At 39.6% G+C, this 23,867-nt stretch overlaps 1 protein-coding gene across 1 annotated transcript; it reads right to left on the bottom strand.

Annotated features, from left to right (window-relative positions):
• Positions 1-431: 431 nt before the first annotated feature.
• Positions 432-22,450, bottom strand: sec63 (SEC63 homolog, protein translocation regulator). Its single transcript, XM_041805448.1, has 20 exons — positions 22,170-22,450; positions 18,920-19,019; positions 17,631-17,745; positions 17,302-17,414; positions 16,641-16,702; positions 16,299-16,357; positions 16,121-16,171; positions 15,908-16,016; positions 14,497-14,591; positions 14,249-14,381; positions 13,733-13,825; positions 13,506-13,651; positions 13,274-13,421; positions 11,145-11,227; positions 10,894-10,962; positions 10,625-10,777; positions 10,363-10,530; positions 10,025-10,225; positions 3,934-4,038; positions 432-2,730 (listed from the first exon to the last, which is right to left on the bottom strand). Exons 1-20 carry the CDS (start codon positions 22,291-22,293, stop codon positions 2,593-2,595), a joined length of 2,265 nt encoding a protein of 754 aa, XP_041661382.1. The 5' UTR covers positions 22,294-22,450; the 3' UTR covers positions 432-2,592.
• Between the last annotated feature and the right edge of the window lie 1,417 nt (positions 22,451-23,867).

The following is a 23,867-nucleotide window of genomic DNA, read 5'->3' as shown; positions in this document are numbered from 1 at the left end:
GGGCTCAGATTTTCTCCCTGCTCAAATTAAACCAAGCCAGGAAAGAGGTGAACACCTTTCACACAATCTAAAAAAAAAACAAAAAACATAGATGTCAGTGTATTCACATGTTTACAGCAACCTTACTGACACTAATTTAAAAAAATGCTTAAGATGTAGTCCTTCATCTGATTTTAATTCCTTCACCAAAGTAATACTGTTGCTTGCTTTCTTTTTCTTCATGGTCATTTTCTTTGCTATTATTTTCACCATAACACCCCAACAACATGTCAAAAGGGAAAGGTTTCTAACAGCTGATAATTAACTGCTTTTAAGAGAGATATAATAACCAAGTTCTAACCACAACAGTATGAATAATCCTTTGATTAAAGTTCTTCATAGGCTTCTTTGTGATCAACTGCATTACCCTGTGGGGAAAAAATGATGTCATCTAATTTAAAAGTTTTTATTTGAAATGATTTTAAATACAAATAATATATTTTTCCATTTACAATGACAGTTCCTTTGTAAACAAAAGTGGCAGATAGTCATTGGGTAGTTTGTCCGACATGAGGCGGCCTGCTGGCCAGTCGCCTAGACGAGGTCTGTCATGGGAAAGATGGTGTCGTGTTTAACCTCACTGCAGTTTGTTTGTTTTTTTCCACACAGCGTTAATCACTGATGCTACATTCTATTGCAGAGCACTAAATACTCGGGAGAACAATATCACCTGTTAGCAAACACCTGCCTTCAACACAATTACAGGAGGGTACATTGCATGTGAGTTTGTCTAAGCGTGTTATGTGGTGTCAGGTGAGCATGCCCACAGAAATTCATACCGTCTCTCCCACACCAACGTAACACAGCCATAAATATAGAAACCAAGAAAACAATCTTGAGTGAGGGATTGGTGACTTATTTCATAAAGATAAACTGCCAAGTCGTCAACATACCTTAAGAGCCTGCAGAGCTGCACATGGAAGCTCTGATTTTCTTTTTTGCACTCGAGTTTTCACCAAAGAAAAGACAAAGATGTATGTGTTACATTTGTTAGAGTGAACAGAAAAGAAAGATTGTGAAGAAACAGGTTCTCTTGGTGAGCCTGGTCTGCTTAATATACCTCTTAAATTTAAGTTAAAAGCTCCTCTTGAAGATTTGGTTGTGAGAAATAAAGTCCATATGAAGAGGCAATTTTACTTAAAAAAATTAAGCTAGTTCTGTGTTAATGGCTATAGAAAGAAAACACGGGACAAAATATGCTTAGCTTTACACTAAACATTACCTCAATAGGTTTTTTGTTTGACATCATGGGTGCTGTATGTGTTAGGAGCCCCACATCGGACATGGCCAATCATGACACTCCAAACTTGCAATTTAGAGAGAACTGTACTTGGAGATGTTTCCATGAAAAGATGTGATATGTATTTGAAGACTGAATAAGGTTATCATGAAGAGACTAAGCTGAAAAAAAACTAGATTTTAATAAACACACAAAAACACATTTTCTTTCTGCTCTCCCAAGAACTAGCGGTGCATGGCACCCACAGACTTGTACGTTGTGGTGTTTCAGTTGTATCATAAGGCCATTTTGGACAATGATTTTACACTGGAATGTGCTACAATTGAAAAGAAAGGAAGCAAAGGGAAGAAACTTTTCTAAAAAACTTCGAGTATGTATATATCCATATATATATGAGCCCCTTTAGAGACTGAAAACTCACAACTGTTATGTAATAAACAGACAATGAGAGTACTGAAATTAATCGTAACACTGCTGCTTTAGGAGCTTTCCGCCTTGTACTTGAGGTCATGAAAGATCCGCCTGCATTTTATTTGGAGGTTTGATGTGGATAACGGAGCAGGGCAGGTGTTAGAGAGCATCTCCTTTAACAAACAGTGAGTACAGGTGACCGGCTGGTGTAAAACTGAAAGAAAAAAAGATGAGACTTAACCGTGTTCCTCTGTACCGAGTCCCAGTGGTCGACTCGGATGTATGAGGGCTAAAGCTCGCACTTCTGCAGTTTAAGAGTACAATAGAAAGTATCATTGGTGTGGAAAACATTGGTGCTGAGTGATTAAAAAAAATTAGGAGCGAGAGCATTGTCATGTCCACACAGAAATCATTGTGTTTTTGTTAATTTTTGCGGGATTAGCCATTTTACATCCCCTATCCCCCCTTTAAAGAAAAAGAGCCCAAACACTAGGTCCTCCAGTCCACAGTGTGTCAATATTTCATACCTGTACAAACACATACAAGGATACAAACACAATCACACACCATTCGCCAATACTGAAGCACACTCACTCTCTCTCACATATGCATCCAGTCGCACGCAGGGGCCTGGGTAAGTATTCACAGAATCATCCTCTGCTCCAGCAGCAGAAAGTGTAATGAACAAGTCTCTGTAGAAAACAGGAAGTGGAAGGGCGGGCCCACAGTCCATGGAGGAGGGAGCTCTGGGTGTATAAACTGTCCCTGGTGGTTTTGTGTATGTTGGCGCTCCTCGTTCTCTGCTCTTGAGTGCCATTGTAGGGTCAGAGGTGGGTGGGCAGCCGGTCCATGGGGAGCAGGGAGGGTGCAGGGTCTGAGCGTGTGTCTGTGTGCATCCGCATTCAGTCGTTGTCCTCGTCGTCTTCTTCGCTCTCCTCAATGCCGTCACTGTCTTCCTGCTCCTCGTCCTCCTCTTCTGTGTCGGGGATGTCCCACTGTGGGTGGTTGTCCAGCATGGCCTTGGCCTCGTGGACCTCCAGCTGGAAAAATAGACATTTATATATTTGAGCATTGAGTCATATATTTAAAGTTAATCTTGGAAGCCAATAGTTTATCTGGTGATCATCTTGCCTGTAGGGGCCACAATACTGCTTTGATGTTTACTGATCTCAGATACTGGGTTCAAGACTTCAGTTCTAGACACTTCTTACAGTTGTTCTACCATTTATTTATTTTCTACATAAGCTCAAAGATAACATGAAGCCATACAAGTTATTTTACTCACTTCCATGATAACAACTGAGCGTATTTCAATCCCTATTTCTGAGCATATATAGGCTATATATACATTTTCAACAATAAATTAATTTGAGTCATTTTCTTTGGGACTTGATAAAACAAGTCTTTATCAAGAAAACCAGTGTCATTATTAAGGTAATGGCACAAGCAAATATTTAAACATACAGGTGTATATCCATTTAGGACTTTATCACATTACACTTTGAATTCACACATACAGCCTTGCAAAAATTATTTCACATTTCTAGATCCACTCCAGTGACAGTTTTTGATTATTATTTTTCTCAAATCCTCTCTGAGCAGGTAGGAAAAGAGAGCACATACACTGTTATGCACAGAAAAAGAAGAGAAGTGACAAAACTTTATTTGATCTTCTGTCCCGATGTTACTCAGTTTATCTGTCAAGTATGTTAACTATGCAGCAACAATTAATTACTTCCAGCCCCCCATGAAAAATGTCACTTTTTAAACAAAACAAACAATTCATTTAACTTGAAGCTTTTGGTTGAAGGACTAAATGAAATGCCTGTGGAGGCTGTATAGAGGAGGGGATAAAAGCGCCTCAAAATTAAGATCAATCCCTTTTTTAGGTGAAATATGATTGGCTCATGTGGACTCATCATGTTGTGAAATAAAGTGTTGGCAGATTTTTAAAGTAGTAAAACAGACAAAAGGAAGAAAGTTTGCCTGCTTTTGTACACATTATGACAGCAAACCAAACAGAAGAAAATGATACAAAATTTTCATTGCACTTGATTTCTTCCAAATACAGACATGGCCGTTTGGCAAATAGAAATCGAGGTCTGACTGCTTTCATCATTTGTCCAGTGAGTGGCTGGTTTATGTTTTGTGTCTGAAGACTGTTTAAGCCACTTGTAGGTATCCTTTAAGCAACCACAGTCACACACTCTAGCAAACATATCTTCACAAAGCTTTCCACTTACCTTGAGTGGTTTGATCTGGTCCAGTCCCAGATAGGAGTCAGAACGGAGAATGACAGAATATTGGTAGTTTCCTGTTTTGGAGGGAGCTGGAAACTTCAACTCCACCTGGAAAACAACACACAAAACACACACAGCTGTCAAATCAAATCACAGGAAGGGATGGGTACCGAATTCGATACTTTTATAGGAATTCTGTCAGTACTCCCAAGGATCGATTCACGTTAAATCAAACAGTACCATGTTTTGGCACCTAAATGCATCCTTGTGACTGCAAGAGAGTGGAAGAGTAGTCAATTTTCGATGCCAGACGTGAACGCAGCATTGCACGCATGAGAGTAATGAAGTTGGCTAAACTAAATCAACAAAACAGGCATGGCTGATAAGAAGCAGTCGAAGGTAGTGCTCCACTTTTCAAATACAATGCAGATTACGCTGCAATATTTGTGACAAGAAGTTCAATGTTTACCACAGCAAAACTTCTAATCTGAGGAAGCAGTGTGATAATTGATGATTTGGATCGGCACCCCTTGTTTCCTGACTCGTTCGCCCCCCTCCCTCGCTCTCTCTCTCCTACTGAATCCTCGCTTTAAACTCCATGATTTGCCCGTTTATCATGTGGATATCAACCATGGAAATATATCAGATAAAGGAATATGTTGGTTCGCTAAGTCACCTAACAGACACTGGATTAAGGCACAGTGCGGACTGCCTAGTGTGAGTGCATCCTAAAAGTTGCTCTACAGCTCTCTAACTTGGCACAGCTGGTGCCATATGAAGTGCTCTGTCAGGATGGATGGGTCCAGAGTGAATCTGAAGGAGTGACAGCACTGCTTATTTTCATCGCAGAATGAAACAACGTGCCACTTTCTATTAACTTTTTGCAGTAAATACAAATATAACGTAACAGACCCTGTGCGTGACGTTTATGCTTCTGCGTGGACGGGCGCATGATTGATTGATTAGTGAGGTGCAGACTCTGCTCTTACCAGGGAAAGATGACATCTTAGTTTTGTTGGGAAAAAGAACTACATGAGGAAAGAAGACGTTCCGTCACGTAGTTCAGGATAGAGGAAGTAGTTTGTTTACTTTATTTGTAGTTTGTAATATTTTAATTTGTAAAATTTTATACCTTTATTTATTTATTTTGACTCCATCCTCATTTTTTTTCACCCTCCACGGACCCTAACACACATTTTTCCAAGAGGGGAAATAAGGGGAATAGGAGGTAGTGGGCTGGGTTTAATTTGTGCAATATAAAGAAAAAACACTGGGTAGTTATAGTAGTTTAGGTTTTCTATGTTCAAGTAATTTTTTGAAACACTTTTTTAAACACTGATATTTGATACTGTTTTGATATTGAAAATTCAGATGTGAGGTTATGTAACATTTATTACTGCATATTATTCACACTCAAAAGTACCGAAAATAGGTACCGTTGTGTACCAGTATTGGTTCACAGGCACTGGAAATTGGTACCATACCGGTTCAAATGTGAAAGGAACCCATCCCTAATTAAGGCTCAGTTATGATTCTTTGTCGACAGGTGCATGATTGATTGATGAGTGAGGAGCGGGCTCTGCTCCTAACAGGGAAAGATGGCATCTTAAGTTTTGTTGAAAAAGAACTGCACAAGAAAAGAATGCTCAGTACATGTAGTTCGTGGTAGAGGAAATAATTTGTTTACTTTCGTTTGTAAAACTTTAATTGGTAAAATTTTATACTTTTATTTATTTAGTTATTTTGACTCCATACTCTGTTGTTCATTTGTTTTAAAACTTATTTAACATCCATGAACCCAAACACACATTTTTCCTAGAGGGTAAATTAGAGGAAAAGAGGGCAGTGGGGCTGGGTTTTAGTTTGTAGAGTATAAAGAAACTCAATGGGTAGTTATAGTAGTTTAGGTTTAGTAATTTGTAAAAGCACTTGTGATGTTACATTACAAATGGTGTTTGATATATTTGATATTTGATAATATCTTGACATTAAGAAATAAACATCTAAAATTTACAAGTTTTGAGTTTATATAACATTTATTATTGCATATTATCCACTCAAAAAAATACAGAAAATGGGTACTGTTGTGTACCAGTACCGGGAATCGGTACTGTACCGGTTCAAATGTGAAAGGTAACCATCCCTAATCACAGGAGCACTCAAGAAGCACAAATGCTCTTTTTTATTCAGAAGACTATAGAGAAGAGCATTTTGTGGCTGGACTTGGACTGTTGATGTCAAAATAAAATCTCCAGCAGTCTTACAGTCATCTGCAGTTAAAGAGGGTGTTTTTTATTTCCCATCAAACACAAGAATTAACTGAAGCCTCAAACCTGCAGAGGACAAACACTGCTGAGTAGTACAAACTGAAGCAGACAGCAGAAACAGATGACAGCCTCATCTACAGGAGCCTCAGAGGGACACAGCACGGTGGTAATCATAAATGAACCACCACACAATGATGGGGTCCAACTGTAAATATTAGACCAGCGTTACCTCAGGCTGTGATTACTCTGTTGTGCCCTCACATATGGCAAACATCTAATTAAAAGCAAAATGAGGCTAATTATTATTCAGCGTATGAGTGGAAAACGAGCCGTGAACACAGCGGCAGTTTCCCGCCCTGCCTCGTTGATGAAAGCAGCCCCCTCTGCCCTCCTTAAAAAACAACACGTCTGTCAAACACGCAGCAACACAACACAAACAACAGAAGGATTTGTCCAAGTGACAGACTAATTGATTGCCAGACAGTGAACTGTTTACGCATGGGCGGGTCACCTCTCACCGCCACATTCCTTCAGAGCGTGGACAGCTGCTAGTGCAGACTCACATAGGCCTCATTAGGCTTTTAGCTCGCCGTCAATCCTTATTGATGCAGGAAGACTCCAGGATCAAAGGTGCAAAATAAACACGCACACATCAACAGCTCACACTCCTCTGAGGAAACAATGACACGAGTGCAAGGGGTTGCCTAGCAACAGTATGTGTGAGAAGCTACAGTGCAAAAGAAACAAGAGACAGGGGCATACTGACTTAGAAAGCATTTTCTACTCCAGATAAGAGCATACACCACAATTTAACATCAGACTATTTTAATAGTCTGACTAATAGTCAGACTATTCCAATATTCAATATTCATATTCCAATAAAAATCTGCCACGATACAATTTTGATTCGATTCGATATGGGGCCCAGGATCGATATCAGGCGATTTCATGCAAAAAAATTTCCCACAGTTACAGAAAAAAACAGTTTCTGCAATTAAATTATTTACAGGTCTCTGTATTTAATAAAAATATGTCTTTAACAAAAACAACAAAGATCTGATTACCCCGGATTACCTTTAAATTAGGAACACAACTATGCATATTTGTGTTAAAACATGTTGATTTAAAACAGCAAACATTTTAAGTACCAACCGTTTTTATTTCCTCACATCCCCAGATCACTCTAAAGCGCCAATATGGACTTTTTCTGCAACCCTTTATAATAATGATCAAAATGTTTGGCCTGTGTTCCCATTTTAGATTTTTTTCTTAAACTTATTTAAACACATGTGGATGTTTCTGCTCTATATCAACTCTTCATACTTTACACAGGGGCCTGTTAATGTGGCAGATAGTTCATTTAGTTTATTCACCTTACGAGATTTAAATGAGGTATACATGGCATATGATGTTATATAATGATTCTTTATCATTTTTTATGTACTGCAACCTTGATTTTAATAAATGGAAAGGTTAGACAGAATACTAGAGCAAAGTTTTAATATAAAAGACGTTCCTGTGACGTGCAGCTTTATAACAAGAGGGAGGGGGTGCACACACACACACACACAACAGCTGTCCTGCTTGAACCACTTTAAGTTTGGACAGCTTATATTTTCATTATAAATCTAACATGAGACGGCGATGTAAAATAAGTGTATCAAAGGAGATATGCAGCAGTGGACTTTTCCCTCTCTGTGTATCTAGGGTCTGCTGCAGACAGCACTCGCTTCCTCAGCCATAACGGGTGGAGTGTTTTTATCTGTGAACGATCTCATGCGGCGGTTATATACAGATAAAGATGTAGATGTAGTCGGCAAACTAAGGGGAGAGATCCGTCCTGCAGTAGTGTCTGTCTGAAATATATCCACACAGCAGAGAGAGGAGAGGATATCCTCTTTCCCTCAGCCGTGAAACTTTAAGCCACGGCTGCTACTTAGTTAGCTTACGGCTAACTTGTTGAGGACCCTGCCTGAGGTGGAAACTGTCAACGGGCGTGTGGGGGGAATTTCAAAATAAAACCATAGCGTTGAAGCATCCATTTAGATCGATGTTTTGACTTTTCATTGATCTGATTGGATCATCAATCAACCAATCGATATATTGATATACATCGATGAATCGTTACACCCCTAAAAAATACAAAAATAACGTTAAAGAAAATGTAGAACTTTTGCTGATGCATGTTTCTCAAATATGTGGATTTTCAGCTTTTCATCCAATTAAAGGTCCTGAGAGCAACTGTCAAATTTAGCTGTGGATGGAGCAGGCTGTGTTACTTCCTACTGATCTTATTTTGTGTATGCATCAGTAGTGTTTTCTGACAAAATTGTATTTCTTCTTTATTTCAAATGTCTAACATGTAACTTAAAAATAAATCACAGGCAATGAAAAAGGCTACCGTCTACAGGGTTGGTTAAATTGGCAGGGGGTAACATGCATTGACAAGTTGCAGCAGTGCAGCCCAAATATACCATGCAGAGGGAATACTACCTCTATGATCAGCATGTGTGACATAACCCACTTCAGTGATGCTGTGGGTTTAAAACCCCATGTCTAATAAAGTTGGAACATTTTGTAAGAAGTAAATAATTTTAAATGATTTTAGTAGTGGAAGGCTGGAAAAGAGCTCAGCTTCACTGTGATGCTGGCACGTCAACACAAATGCACCAGCTATTACGCTTACGCAGATAATATTTGGATAATCAAATGCATTTAAAGGTTGTGCTGTACCTTTCTTGAGACACTTCCACCATAAATGCAGTGGGAAAGCAGCAGAGTATGTGTTTTGTCTCATTCCATATGTGCTGGATCTCTGCCTATTTTGTATGAAAAAGCCTCTTCAATGCCAAAGTGAACAGATTTCTACAATTAAACAAAGATATGTAAAGTAAAATAAGTGATTGCATAAATATTCACCCCCTTAATAGTGACTGATGTAATTGAACAGGGGACCAGCCAATTGGTGCTAGTAGTCTCATAATTAGTGAAATGAGGATCGCCACTGTAATGATCGCAGTGAATGCATCTCAAGTGATTGTAGTATAAAAACACTTGTGTCTGGAAGGTCAGGTCACTGGTTAATCAGAATTCCTATCTACCATTACACCATGAAGACAAAGAACACCGCAAGCAACTCAGAGAAGAGGTTATGGAAAAGTAGAATTCAGGGGATTGATACAAAAAAAATCAAAGGCATGGAACATTCCCTGGAGTTCAGTTAAATACATCATCAAGAAATGTAGGGAATTTGGCACGTGTAAATCTGCCTGGATCAGGCCAGCCGCACAAACTGAGTGATGTGATCAGAGTGCACAATAGGTCTATTCACTGTTATGGAACAAAAAAGGAGATTGAAGAAAGACTAAGAAACTAATTTAACAGACTATCTTGTCTCCTTTCCATGCTTTGAAACAAAATTAGCACAACTAAGCGCATCAAATTTAAACTGCTCCAGTTTTTGCTTAACAGGCCCCTGCAGAATTTCAGGATTTGACAACCTCCTTCATAAATAACTCCAGTAAATCATCATCATTTTGCACTGAACAAAAGAAAAGGGTTGTAAATCAAGTTTCGGTATGTTTTAGAATGGAATATAAAACATAAATTTCCAAAAACAAAATCATCATTTTAGTTTTATTTACATTTCACACTGTATCCTATTTTTTTATGAATAGGGTTTTATCTTATTACATGCCCTTTTGTGACAACTGAAATGCTGTGCGAATAAAAGTGTTGTTTAATTCAGTGTTAAGTGAGTGTAGTGAGCAGTTTTCATATCGGTAAGAGGACAGGATCCCTTCACACACACACACACGAAATCTCACCTCTTCTGTGTCTTTTAATGTGCACACGTGGTACGGCATGGAGACGAGGGTCTGATCCCTGCGGTCTGCAATGTAGAGCCACCACCACTCCTGCTTCTCCTCGGGGAAGTAAAGGCTGTAGACGGGGTGCGTCACCTTTGACTTTGTCTCCAGCAGAGCTCGCTCTCGCCGCTGGATGCTCTGCTGCAACGCCTCCCACTCCTGAAAGGTAGGTGTGGATAAAGAAGCATGGGTTTAGTAACAAGTATTGTTTATATCTCCAATTCTCAGCAGAAAAAAATAAACATGATACTAAATGATAAATTTCCAACATGTACATGTATTTAAAGTTTCCTGACCTCTTCATCATCACCACCCATCTCATCCACCTCTGTGTCGCTCTGTTTGTCGCTGTCTTCATCCCGCTCACTGGGAGAGTCCTTGTTTGCTTCACCCTCTTCTGAGTCGCTGCCTTTGTCTGAGGCGTCGTCATCCTCCTCCTTTGCTGTGGCTGCTGCAACAACTTCCTGTTTCATCAAGGCCAATAAGAAGAATTTTTTATGCATATTTATTCACAGTTTTCGCAAAGTAAATCAAAGTGAGTTGAACTTGGACTCTTACGTTTCCTGCCACATTGCCATTGGCCTGCTTGTTTTTAACGGGAGCAGGAGTGGCCTTCTTCTTGGTTAATTTTTTCTTCTTGGATTTTGCTGTCTTCTTTGCCCCTTTACTCTTGTTCTGCCACACTTTCGTTTTGGCTTTTGAGTCTCCTGTCTTTACACACAGACACAAAACAGTGTACAGTGATAAAGTAAGACTGTTTGGATAGAACTTTATAAACACATCTAAATCAGACCACTAAACAAATTTGCAGTGTATGCTATTCTTACTACATCCTCTGTAGTGGCAGCCTCATCTGCTGGGCATGGTGTTGACTCCTGCTCCTTCTCAAACACGTCCTAATCACAGGGAAGACAGATCAGTTCATTCATGGTTTTCTGAATGCTATTCAGTCCACAGTACACTCTAGTGGCCATCTTTGGAAGTGCATCTCAACGAAATGCAACATTTCACTCATGAAAGTTGCTTTCTAGTAACTCGGTTACATGTTAGGGTGAAAAAGAATGCAATCGTTTCTTACCGCCATCCGTTTTCTGGTTAAGGTGACCGTCACTGTTACAATAGAACCTGCTGTGATGTTATTGCTGTCTTCATCATCAAGGACTGCAGAAACACACGCAGATTAGAAAACAGTATCATTAATCAAAAAGTCTGAAAGGCAGCTACAAATCTTAAATGTATTTACGCAAACTAACACACATAAAATTGGCAGCAGTTTCAGTAAACTTCACTTGTTGATGGTGAATATTATATACAGGGGCATTTCAGAAAAATAGAATATAATGAAAAAAGTTCATTTTTTGCTGTGATTTCATTAATAAGTTTAACTTCTTTACTTTCTAGATTCATCTTATAAAACGTGAAATATTCCATGACATTTCAAAAAAATGTTGAAAATTACAGATCATAAAAATCCCCAATTTCAAAATATTAGAATACCACAAAACACCAGTCCAAAAAAAAAACGACTGATAATAAAGGAATGTCTATGTGGAAAAGTATGCTCATTTATGCACTCAGTAGTTGGTGGACGCTCTTTCGCGACAATGCAACATAGCATGGAGCTAATCAGTCTGTGGCACTGCTGGGTTGTCATGAAGCCCAGGTTGTTCTGATAGCAACCTTCAGCTCGTTTGTATTGTTAAGTCTGGTGTATCCCATCCTCCTCCTGACATTTCCCCAGAGATTCTCTATGGGGTTCAGGTCAGACCAGCTGGCTGGCCAATCAAACACAGTCAGCAAAGTAGGTCTGGTAGTTTTGGCTTCACTGTGGGCAGGTGCCAAGTCCTGCTGGAAAAGGAAATCAGTATCTCCATAAAGCTTCTCAGCAGATGGAAACGTGAAGTGCTCTAAAATCTCCGGCTAGACGGCTGACAGTGTTGACTTTAGACTTGATCAAGCACAGTGGACCAACACCATCAGATGAAATGACACCCCAAAGCATCACTGACTGTGGAAACTGAAAACGCTAGGGATTCAAGTATCTCCAGACTCTGGGATCTTGATTTCTAAATGAAAAACAAAATTCTGCTTCACCTGAGAAAAGGACTTTAGACCATTGAGACCACAACAGTCCCATTTTTTTCTCTTTAGCCCCAGGTGAGACCCTTTTCACATCTGGAGTTCAGGATCAGCTCAACACTAAAAACAGGACACTTGTAGCCCATTTCCTGGACCAGTCTGTGTGTGATGGCTCTTTGTGACTCTGACTCCAGCCTCCTACTACTCCTTGTGAAGTTCACCTAAGCTCTAGAATCTGCTTTATTTGACAATCCTCTGAAGGCTGAGTTCATCCCTGATGTCTGTGCACCTTTTCTAACTACGCTTTCCTTCCAGTCAACTTTCCATGAAAACGCTTTGCTACTGCCTCTAAATACAGGCTACCCTAAAAGCAGTGACCTTCAGTGGCCTACCCTCCTTATGGAGGGTGATTATTTGCTGGACAACTTTCAAGTCAGCAATCTTTCTTATGGTTGTAGCTGTGTGTAATGAACCACAGTGAAAGAAATTGGACTTTTTAACAATTTTATAATATTTTGAGATTGCAAATTTTTGATTTTGGAGAGTTGTGAGGCGTAATCATCAAGATTAAAACAAAAAACATCTTGTAGTATTTCACATTGAATGTATACAGAACATATGGACATTTAACTTTTTTAATTAAATCACAGCAAAGAATTAAATTTTTCACTATATTCTACTTTCAGAGATGCACAAATATATATAATTTTTACGTTATTATCCAACTGTATGCAGTGGCGTTTGATTTGCAGAGATGCACAATATTATCAGCATCAGCAGATATTTGTTTAAACAGTTAATAGGTATCTGGAAATTAAAAAATTCTGTCAATATTTACAACCATCATATCTGCAGTAAATATTAGCTGTGTGTACAAATAAGTTTGTAGAGTTTTCAGGAGGGCCAACAGACCAACACTATCTTTCATTTGTTTATCCTGATTCCTTTTAAAGGACTAAAGTTTTAGGTCTAAACTCCAGCTATATACCAGTATCGATATCTTTGTTGGCCAAAATGGATTTGTAAATATCACTATATCAGATCTAATTTCATGCATCCTTCCTGATTTACATTATAGGGTTTGTCTCACTACAGCGTGTGTTTATCAGTGTGTATTTATGGACTAACCCTGCAGTTTGGTATCCATGGTGATGTGAGGGAAGCTGCCCAGGACAGCCATGACCTCATCATATTTCTCTTCCCCTAGGAAACGCAACATGCTCCGCCTGTCTGAGTCCTTGAGGCTCACCAGATCCTGGAGGCTCCGAACTTTATACTAAAATGAAAAAAAAATCAATTGAACAACTGAAATATTGCAAAACTTGCATTTGTTCTTGTCCTAATGTACAAAACTAATGACCTTTTTAGAGATGCAGTAGCGCAGGTGCTCCTCTTCAAAATGAGGTAGCTGCAGCAGCGGAGACTTTGACTCCTGCAGACCCTGAACGATCATCTGGGTCAGCTTCATACAGTTCTCTATGGTTACTAATCGAGGAGCATGGAAACCTGCAGATGCAAGCACATTAGTTACCAAAAAGATTTACCAGAACTATTCATTCTTTAAGGATGAAATGTGTATTTGTGTACCTCCTCTGCTGTTAGCCATCATGGTCAGCTGACAGCCTACATTGATCATCTCCTGAAGGAGAGCTGGACTCTTCCGCGTCACAAACCTCTGATCTAGAAAAGAAAACCACAAATATAAACAATTCTGTGCCAAGAACCTGTAACTGATGAAGATGTGGTGTTTTAACTTCTCTAAACAGCTTGTCCTAGTTGAGTACACAGCATAACACTTGCGTAGGAGTGTTAACATACAAGCTGACTGGAGTTGTGTATTTGAAATGAAATCTTAATAATACACGTAGCAGACTGTGCAGCTGTTTTCGTTCACACTTTGGCACTTTTAAGAACCTCTTCCTGGCCACTTGTGTTGCTTTGGAAAAGGCTGACATGGAGCTATGCGGCTCATACAATGTTACAAATAATGTCCTCATCAGCCCTCTTTGAGCAGGGACAGAGTGTAACACCTGTTTTTATTATGTTACTAAGTCACTGAGAAAGCACAATGCCAATATATACATAAAAATTTTAGTGTCCTACCTTCCTCCAATTCCTCTGATACATCCATACGTGCCAGGTGAGCGAGCACCAACACCCTAGCCTTTAGACTGTAAGGATAGCAGAATGGAGGCTCCTTCTTCTTCACGTTGATGTTTCCTAACTCACGGATCAACTGAAAGAAACAAAACAGAAGATTTTATTGTAAAAAAAAAAAAAAAAAACCTTACTAACTCGAATTAGCAGGTCTCCCTCCCATTGGAACATGTTGAGTCCATCTCTGTAATCACCTGTGGTACTTCAATATTATCTGTGGGCCGGATGGTGGCTTCTTTATTGCTTCGAGGGTCGAACTCAAACGCTGCTGTCAACACCATGGCTAACCCTGGAAGGAAGAATTAACACGAAACAAGACAAAAACTTAATTTTCACAAAGTTAGTCTTTGATATAAATTTGTATAGATTATAAATTTATTTCATGAGCATAATGTGTGTATTTCTTGAACAAAAAAGTACCAAAATATTTAGCTACTATTCTTTTAAACATTTTATTATCTTTTTTTTTTATCTGAAAGCATACTGCGCCATCGTCACTGCAAGTGGGGTAGTCCCCATCAAACACTGAACATGAACCAATGCTGTTAAAAAAGTTATAATTTTTTTCTATTGTAAGCTTCTACTTCACTACTCAAAATCTACACTGCATACAGTGCAACACAAACCAGGCTGGCTGCACAACTTTTTAACAGCTATTCTTCCTTGTCAGGTAATACAACTGAATTTAAAGAAAACAGTGGTTTACAGTTGTGTAAATAAACCCTACTATGGAGGACTGGATTGATAAAGGACAAACAGTCCAGGCAGAGGTGGCACACATGACTCAGGCAGTGGGCCTGTATTTTGACATTACCATTGTAGGCTGAGAACTCAAATACCAAAGTGGTAGCTAACAGGAGTGCAAACTCCACATGAGGAAAACAGATGGTACCAAAAGAGCTTTCTTTAACCCATTAAGACCTAATGTAATTTTTCAAAAACCTAAAGGTTTATAGAGGTTGTTTGAAAAAAATACTTCAATTTAGAGGGTGTTTTATGCAGGTTTGGGTCTCAGTGGGTTAAAATGGACTAAGACATTAGGCAAATGGAAAACTGTTCAGTGGTCAGACAAAAAGATAATCCAAAATGCAATGACATTGCATCAAGTAAGGCAAAAGAATATGAACATAACATTGGGTCTAAATGGGTTGAGGGCACAGTTATGACCGAAAGAGGGGTAAAGCAGTTTAAAAGTGGTGGCAACCCCTGCCGGTGTGGTCCATGTCATTATGTAGTCCAATATGTTCAGAGAAGTTAAGTGGCCGCTTGCAATAAACTGTGAATGAGTATAAATTTTCAAAGGTGTAAAGTCTTGTATGGTGTGAGATGGTGGCAGCTGTTGCATGTCTCAGCACTTTATACTGGTATACAAGTTACCCTGGTCTATAAGCTTCAGTCAATTTTCCAGATGGAAAAACAGGTAATAAAAGTGTGGCTTATACACTGGATTTTATGGAAAGTCTTGGCTGGACAGGAACAAAAAAGCATTTTTGTATTCATTGTGCTATTAGAGAGTATATGTGACTAATAAATGTGGATTTAATTTTTTGGTTTGAACTTCATGGATAAGTTTTAAATATTCAAAGTGCTGATGAAAAAACGTACGCTTCATGTTCATGTTGGGTGTCTTGTACATGAAATGCATAAAGAGCTGGGTGGTGTTGATGAGGATCTGGTCCCCGCTGTATCGGATGGAGCGGTACCACCATGTGCCCTGTTAATGAAGCAAAAACAAGAGAAAAAGAAAAAAAAATTTAAAAGGACAAATCTTATTAACAATTGCACAGAACTCTGTTTGAAAACATGTGACAAACTCACCACAACAACAGGAAGGACGACCATGAAGGCTAGTCCATAAACTAACAGCACCTACAGAGACAAGCAAGAAACAAGCTGTAAACCAGACCTAAAAAACTATATAGCCCAATAAACTTTGAGTTTAGCCTCAGATAGATGTGTTGGTCAGCAATATGTTGAAACAATCAAATAGAAGTACCAGCATTGAGTTCTTCTGGTCAACAATCCAGGCAGGCAGAGCAATACCAAAACTGGTTGCTAGAAAGAGAAACATAAAACTCAACAAACCCTTTTTGACAGCCACAAAAATCTGTTAAAAATGCTATTTTTGGTGCCCAGTGACATTCATTATTAACACCCACAGTGGCAGAGTCTGAAAGTGGGAGACACTTGTTCATTGTAAGCTGCGGGTGTCAGCTGTCACGTTTCAATCCTTTTTCAATTGTTTGACACAATCATGAGAACAATGGGCTGACTCATCAGTCAATCACAGATGCCATGTCATCATTCATGCTGAAGGAATTGAGAAAGTTTTACTCACCTCCTGGACCATCTGGGTTGCCATAGAGTATCCAGTTTTCTCGTGACTGCTCATTGGTCAGACTGTTGAAACAGGAAAGTGAAAGGATGAATTAGAGACTCTCAGTTTCAAGTGAATCAATCTTTTTGTTACAGATTACAATGCTGTTAATCCAGGGTTACTAAACACTTCAGAATAAAGTTTCAGACTTTTTAGGCCCTTTTAAAGACCTAAGCTTAGAAATATAACACAATTTTGTGCAGCTAATGGTCAAATATAAAAGGCATGTGAGATTTCTCAGTTTGCTTGACAGAGCTGATTTATCAGGATTAATTCTCTGTGAAAAAGATGTCAAGTGATACAGGAAAAATAGATATTTCGTTCAGAAATACCCAAATTTGATGGTTTTTAAATATCTCTTTTATATCTACATGTGGAATAGTTATATCTATGGTAACATATGCAAAGGGCATATACTCAAAATAGATTGATTAAAAGACTGGATAAAGGCACATCCAAGTCAAAGTGTCCTTGAAAATTTAAGACAACTCACTAGAAAAAATATGAATTTTTAAAACTTGCAGATGGACGTTCCTGTCTGTCTTGCACTTGTTTTTAAGTTGCCATTTACATGTTCAAAATAAATCAATAAATAATTCAAAGCTTCCTGGATAACACTTACGCAGCATATGCTTTGGCAATTCTCATGAATGTAGCCTCATCACCACCTTTGTCAGGGTGGTACTTGAGCGACAGTACACGATATTGCTTTTTGATTTCTGAAAGCGATGCACCCTGGAGACAGAAATATATTTAAATCAACAGAGATCACCAAAAATAGAGCACTGTGTAGTCTTTAAAGTCATGTTGTAAGATATTTTTCTCTTCTTTTAAACATTAAAGGAAAAATTATGGCTTAAATACATGTACATACTCAATAAAAATACACCTAAGGGGAGTTGAGAGGCTGCTTTGAATGCAGAAGACTGCGTGTCATGTGTGCATGTTTACCGGGTCCAAGTTGAGGACTTCATATGGATTATACTCCTGGTACTCTCTGTCCAGCTTGGAAACCTTGTAGGCTAGCAGCAGGAACACAGCCCAGCCAAATAACAAGGCTGCTTTCCTAAAAAGATACAAAACAAAGAGGGGAAAGTTTAATGTCACTACTGTTATTGTGGAGACAAAACTGACCTTCATTCTTTGACTTGCAATGAGTAAAACTGTCAAAATAGAGATAAAATTTAAAAAACAACTTAGGCTTCAGCAGTTAAAGCTTAAGATAATAAAGTAAGTTTTAATGAGTACAGGATCCTGCCTTCATTTACATGCAAAAGGACAGCACAACTTTGTTTTGTTTGGTATTTGTGCGTTGAAGTTGAACTTGTTTCCATGACAATGGCAAAAACCCTATGGCCTCCTCTGCAGCATCTGTTGCCATGACAACCTTTCAAAAGCCTTGAGTTGTTTGAGTGGCTCAGCTGAAAAAATGCGTGTTGGGTGTTTATAATAAATGTGGTTATGATACAGCTGTCATGAGCCAACAAATGGATAATAACATGGTTATGATCCATTCTGGTGAATTAGAGGTGAAAGCTTTACAAGCTTGAATCAGAACAAGGTTAAATAAAATATTCATGACTTTTGAGAGGAAAAACAAGAAGTAGTTTTTCTGACAGAAATGGAGAGGAAAGTGGACACAAGAAGGCAAACCTTTGCACCTAGCCTTCATTCAACTCCTCTTCACAGGGGAAGTAAACAACAGGCTAATGCAAATACAAATGTTAAACAGTCTAGCTTTGTGTTTATACCAACTACCCATGCATCTGGCTCATGCAGCACATCTCTGTGCCAAAAATGACCCGTTTCCACACATCTAAGCTCCAGGCTGCCCACACTGGAGATAGCGTGGCCTTTGCTTCATCTTCACACATGATGACAACATCCCTGTCCAGCTGGAAACACACTTGATGAACGAGTAAACTATCAGGAGCAGTGGGAGGATGACTGAGCTTTGTCAATACAAACAACTCAGGCTAGACCTGCCCAAACAGCAGTGTTTACAACAAAGGAGAAGGGAGCAAACCAGTTAGACTTTGAAGGAAGTAATGGCCACTCATTAATCATGCGATTTATATGACAGTGATTCAAATGAAGTAACTCATGAATTAGGTAGTTCCATAAATAACTGCTACCACCAAGTAAGAAAATGCATTCCGAGCTGCTACCTGTGGACATAGAAAGGTAGGCCATTTGCCCTACCTGAGAGAATCAATACAGACTCAAAGCTTTGGACTCACTTTAGTGTTGGGACAATGCTCTGTTGTGATTTCATCAACCTGAGCCGGTACCACAGACACCTGCCATGTACCCGTCTTAGGCTCTTCAGACGCAGTTGTTCTGGAAAAGAACAAACAGAGAAATTACTTACTTGAAAGTTTTGGGGAGTAATAAGGTGGTCAAACAATACAATCTCTATTATAATGATCAACAGTGTTGAAAATAGGGTTGGATATCAATTGAGGTTTTTTCTGTTACCAGTGCTTAATCTTTTTAAAAGGTGCTAGTACCTAAATGGTGCCTTCAATGGATACTTTTAAGCTGCCTCAGTATTGTAGATGATTCAGAAATAGGATGGCAATAGAACATAAGTAAGGAAAACAGGTGTAAATCCTTAACATAATAATAATAATAATAATTAAAGCTGCAAGCAGCATTGGACGGGTCCTCGGTGTGTCGCACATCCCTCATTCCCGTTAGACCTCCACTTTGAGGGTTTCATCCCTCTTTGACCCTTTGACCTGCTCAAAGTTAGACTGAGGTGTGTACCTGCAGCTCTGTCAGGAGCCTCAGACTTTATAATGGGTGGGTATTAGACATTCCATTTTCCCGCCTTCGGTGAGTCACATGACCAGCTGCACAGTAAGCTTATTGTAATGTTCAAAAAACCTGCATCTGTAAGACACACAAACACACACACATGCGCGCTTTGCGCGCTAACACACACACAAATGCACCATCTCTCCCATTCACTTCATATGGGATATATGTGTGGCTGTCTTTGGCGACGTCAGTCGCCAAAGACTTTATGGGGGACTGTATGTGGATGAGAAGCCACCCACAGTACCAACCATCCCGTTACAGCATTGTTTAAATGGGCTGCTTTATTGGAACAGCTCCATCTGTGTGCGTGATCAGAGCTCATTAGGGGCTTCCCCTGGTTGCCATGGTAACTAATGCCTGCATTCCAGGTGCTTTCATCTGTCATTCAGTGGATGACATCATCACTAACTGCTTTCTTGATCAGGAGTGAAATTGACCGAAATTCTTTGAATCTCACCTCACAGATGCCTCAATTTTGACCAAATCTCTCTAAAAATAATAATAATAATAATATTTTTGTAGTAAATCTTGTCAGGAATCCATCCATGTAATTTTTTAAGCTGTAGGACCTTTGTTTTTTTGCGTAGAGGCCTAACTGCCACAGCTTATGCAGAGCCCTCCCTGCCGCCCCCATTCATTTGAATGGGGGCAGCAGGGAGGGCTTCTTCGGGGTTGACCAACTTCGAGGGCTTGGTTTTCGGAAACTGTTTGAGTAACAACAAATTCCCTAATAACTTTTGATCAGCATGGCCTAGTGTGTCTTCTCTGCGAGTTTCAAGCTGATACAATTTACAGCCTAGGACAAGATACATTTTGTTCGGAGCCCCTTTTTCCTGGAAAATTTTATTTTGAAAGGCAAATTGCCAGCTTCCTGTTTGAGATAGGTTAGGGGTGTCAGTGCGTGATTTGTGGGTCTCAATGAGATGAACGTTTCAACGTTGGTTTGATCTCTCTACGACATCCCTACTGGCCATGAGGGCCGTTTTAGTGTGCCTAGGTGGCGCTAGAGAGCACATTTTGGTATCTTCGTTTTTTTTTTTCATTTTATCAAATTTTTCGCCGAATCTGAGGTGTGTGCCAATTTTGGTGAGTTTTTGTGCATGTTTAGGGGGTCAAATTAAGGGTTAAAGAGGCTGTGGAATAAGAAGAAGAAAAAGAAGAAGAAGAAGAAGAAAGAAACGGAGCAGATACAATAGGGTCCTTGCCTTCTAGCTCCTGCTAGAAGGGGTCCTCGGACCCTAATAATATCTTGAATTTATATAGCGCCTTTCAAGAAACCCAAGGACGCTTTACAGGAACACATATACATGGACAAACTATGTGAGGGGTAGGATGAGTGTAAGGGGTGGTTTAGTGAAGACTGTAGGCTGTGGTGAACAAGTGGTGCTTGAGACGTTTTTTTGAAAAACATGACATATTTCATGCCTTTCCTTTAGAGTGACAGGGATTGTGATGGGGTGGCAAGGCACCAAAATGAAGCACTGAAATCTGTCTTCTAATTTGGTATCTTGGGTATCGGATGTGTTGGTAGCGGTACCACATTGGTAACAATTTCGATACCCATCCTTGAGTGAAAAGTACCAAAACTTAGAAAGAACAAACACATCTGCTTTTTTATCATTGCACTGATAGGGTTAACCCATCAATACTACGATCAAGCTCTTGCACAGTCTAAGCCATCATAAACATTTGCAATATATCAATACTGAAATGATGCTAATGTTTAGATACAAATTAGACTAAATGCAGTAGTTTGCCTATGATTTTTGAGCACTAAAAATAAACTACCTAGTGCACGGTTCTGTGGGCTTCTATTTTTCTTGCCCTGGCATCACAGGTATCATATCAAAGTTTCCCTTATCACAACCCCATATGGGGGTAGCATTTACACTGACTGACCCATAATGATTAGGGTAAGATGAATGCTGCTTACATATGATACAGTGATATTCTTAGTGGCAAGACATCCCTATTATGCTTACAAAGCAGGGAAGGCGTATGTTTATTCCAACAAGATTGAAATGAGTTAAAAATGTAGACTTAATTATAACAGGAAACGGACAGGGAATTGTTTAACTTGTATCCACCATTTTTGCCTTAAATTATAATCTTAATAAAAATTGGCCATTTCTTAACCTCTAATCATTGGTGACCTGTCACAGACTCCCTAGTAAAGCATGTGTGTAAAGTTTGCTATGGGTTACATAAGCCATTCTAGATATGCTCTATTGTTGACAAACAGATAGCTGTGCAGAGATAAGGATACATTGGTTTAATGTCAGACTCCAGGATGCTGGCTTAGCTTAACTTAGTTCTCTGTCTAGCCACTGTTACAAAGCAATACTGGCTAGATATGTAAAGTTAAACAGGTGGATAACAAAAGGCAGGTAGCTGAGAAAGCTCCAAAATTACCTATGTTAACATTAGCTAACTCGTACAACAGTGACAGAGACGTGAACACCAGCTTTGTAACGAGGTTAAGCTGCTTGCAAACACAAGTTAATATCACGTCAGGTCAAGTTATAAAGTGTCTGCAGCCGTTAGAAAGCCAGTCAGATTAAGTAACTGACAACTGGTGAGCTCTTACAAGCCAAGATGCTGTCTGAACACTTCACTTGAGGTTAGTGAGTTAGCCAAGTTAGCAGCGAGCCAGACAGCAGGCCTTACCAGCATTCTGATCCCGGGGCCAGAGGTAATATGTAGCCGGGATCACAATAAGGCCCACGAAGGACGTGAGAAAATAGAAAAAAGTATTGCCGCTGTCATCGTACTGGAACTGCTGCCCGGCCATTTCGTAGCGGCGCTTGGGTCGCCCTTCTTCTCCACCGCTACGCTTCCCCCTTCTAGCCCAATGTGTGAGACTTCACAAACCGTTAGCTAGCCAGCTAACAACTAGCCAAAGCAGCTCTCGAGACAAGTGCACTACGTGTTCTTCTTCTTCTTCTTCTTCTTTGGTTTTGGCAGACTAGACGCATCCAAGGCGTATTGCTGCCCTCTGCTGTTTCCATGCGATTTCTGTTAATACTTAATCATATTCTGTTGTATATTCCAATGGAGTGCAGATACTGCAGAAGCTTCTTCATATTGTTCCAGTCTTCCAGATTCAGCAGTGTGTGCATGTTGAAAACAGTCTCTCCAGCTGCACCCAGATTCCTGAAAAGTTTCCTCCTTTGAGATGAGTATCTCTTGCAGTGTAACATTACATGTGTCACAGTCTCTGTCTCTCCACATTCACTTTGCCCATAGGGGTGTTTCCCAATCAGAGCCAGCCCACTTCTAAGACCACAGTGTCTTAGAAGTGGGAAATCCAGTCTTATTCTGGTGATGACTACAGCATCCCTTCTGCTGCACCCAAAGCAGTTATTCCTTTCCCCTATGCTTTTTTGTATATTATAAAATACCCTGCCTTTGCTTTCCTTATCCCATGAGTTCTGCCACATTTCCTTTGCTGCCTGATTTATAACAAATGAGTATTCTGGTGGTCCAAAAACCAATTCCAGTTTAACTTTTTCCTGCTTTACTGCATTTTTAGCCATAATGTCCGCTTCCTCATTCCCCTGTATACCCACATGTGCTGGTATCCAGATGAATCCTACCTCACACCCTATTTTGTTAATTCTATACAAAATTAGGCACATTTCTGTTATTAAGTCAGGTCTGGATTTGGAGCGTGTCTCTACTATTGTCTGTATAGCTGCTGCTGAATCACTGCATATGACTGCATAACTTGGTTTGTTGTTCTCCACCCACTGAAGAGCCTTCAAAACTGCCATCATCTCTGCTGAGTATACTGACGTGTGATCTGATAACCTATAGCCTTCCTTTATACCTAACTGGGGGATTACAATGCTGATCGCCGACCTCCCACTTTCTGGTTCTTTTGACCCATCTGTATATATCTGCAAATGTGACCTCCATTTTTGCTGCAAGTGCTTGTGAATTTTGTTAACCATGTCTTCATCCTTTTTCCTCTTATTACTATTTAAAAAGCTCAAATCAACCTCAGGTTCTGTAAAAAGCCATGGTGGAACAGTTGCCCAGCAGACTGGGGGACACACTCTCTTCTCCAGAATACCTACTTTCCCTGCAATGTCTTTTAGCTTGACTCCAAAATTAACTTTGATCCTTCTTTCCCTCCCCTCAAATTCCCAGTGCTGGTCTAACAGTGTTTTAGTTGGAAAAGACTCATCTTGTCCTTTTATTTTCATCAAATACTTCAGCCCAAGCTTAACCCTCCTTATTTTCAATGGCATTTCTCCCATTTCTACCAATAATGCTGACACTGGGGTGGTTCGAAATGCTCCGCTACATACTCTTAAGGCCTTTGCTTGCACAATATCCAGAGCTTTCAGAGATATGTGTGCT

Source organism: Cheilinus undulatus, linkage group 14 (genome assembly GCF_018320785.1).
Source record: "Cheilinus undulatus linkage group 14, ASM1832078v1, whole genome shotgun sequence".
Classification (NCBI taxonomy): domain Eukaryota; kingdom Metazoa; phylum Chordata; class Actinopteri; order Labriformes; family Labridae; genus Cheilinus; species Cheilinus undulatus.
Note: the sequence above shows the minus strand (reverse complement) of the source record. Positions and strands in the feature narration are given on the sequence as shown.

Bases quoted from the DNA above. Each gene is read 5' to 3' on its own strand.
- sec63 (XM_041805448.1), bottom strand. From the start codon at position 22,293: ATGGCCGGGCAGCAGTTCCAGTACGATGACAGCGGCAATACTTTTTTC. The intron at 16,358-16,640 runs GTGAGTAAAACT...TTCTCTTTCTAG, and splicing joins CAACCCAGATGGTCCAGGAG to CAACCAGTTTTGGTATTGCT. The intron at 4,039-10,024 runs GTGAGATTTCGT...GTTGTTTTCCAG, and splicing joins CATTAAAAGACACAGAAGAG to GTGGAGTTGAAGTTTCCAGC.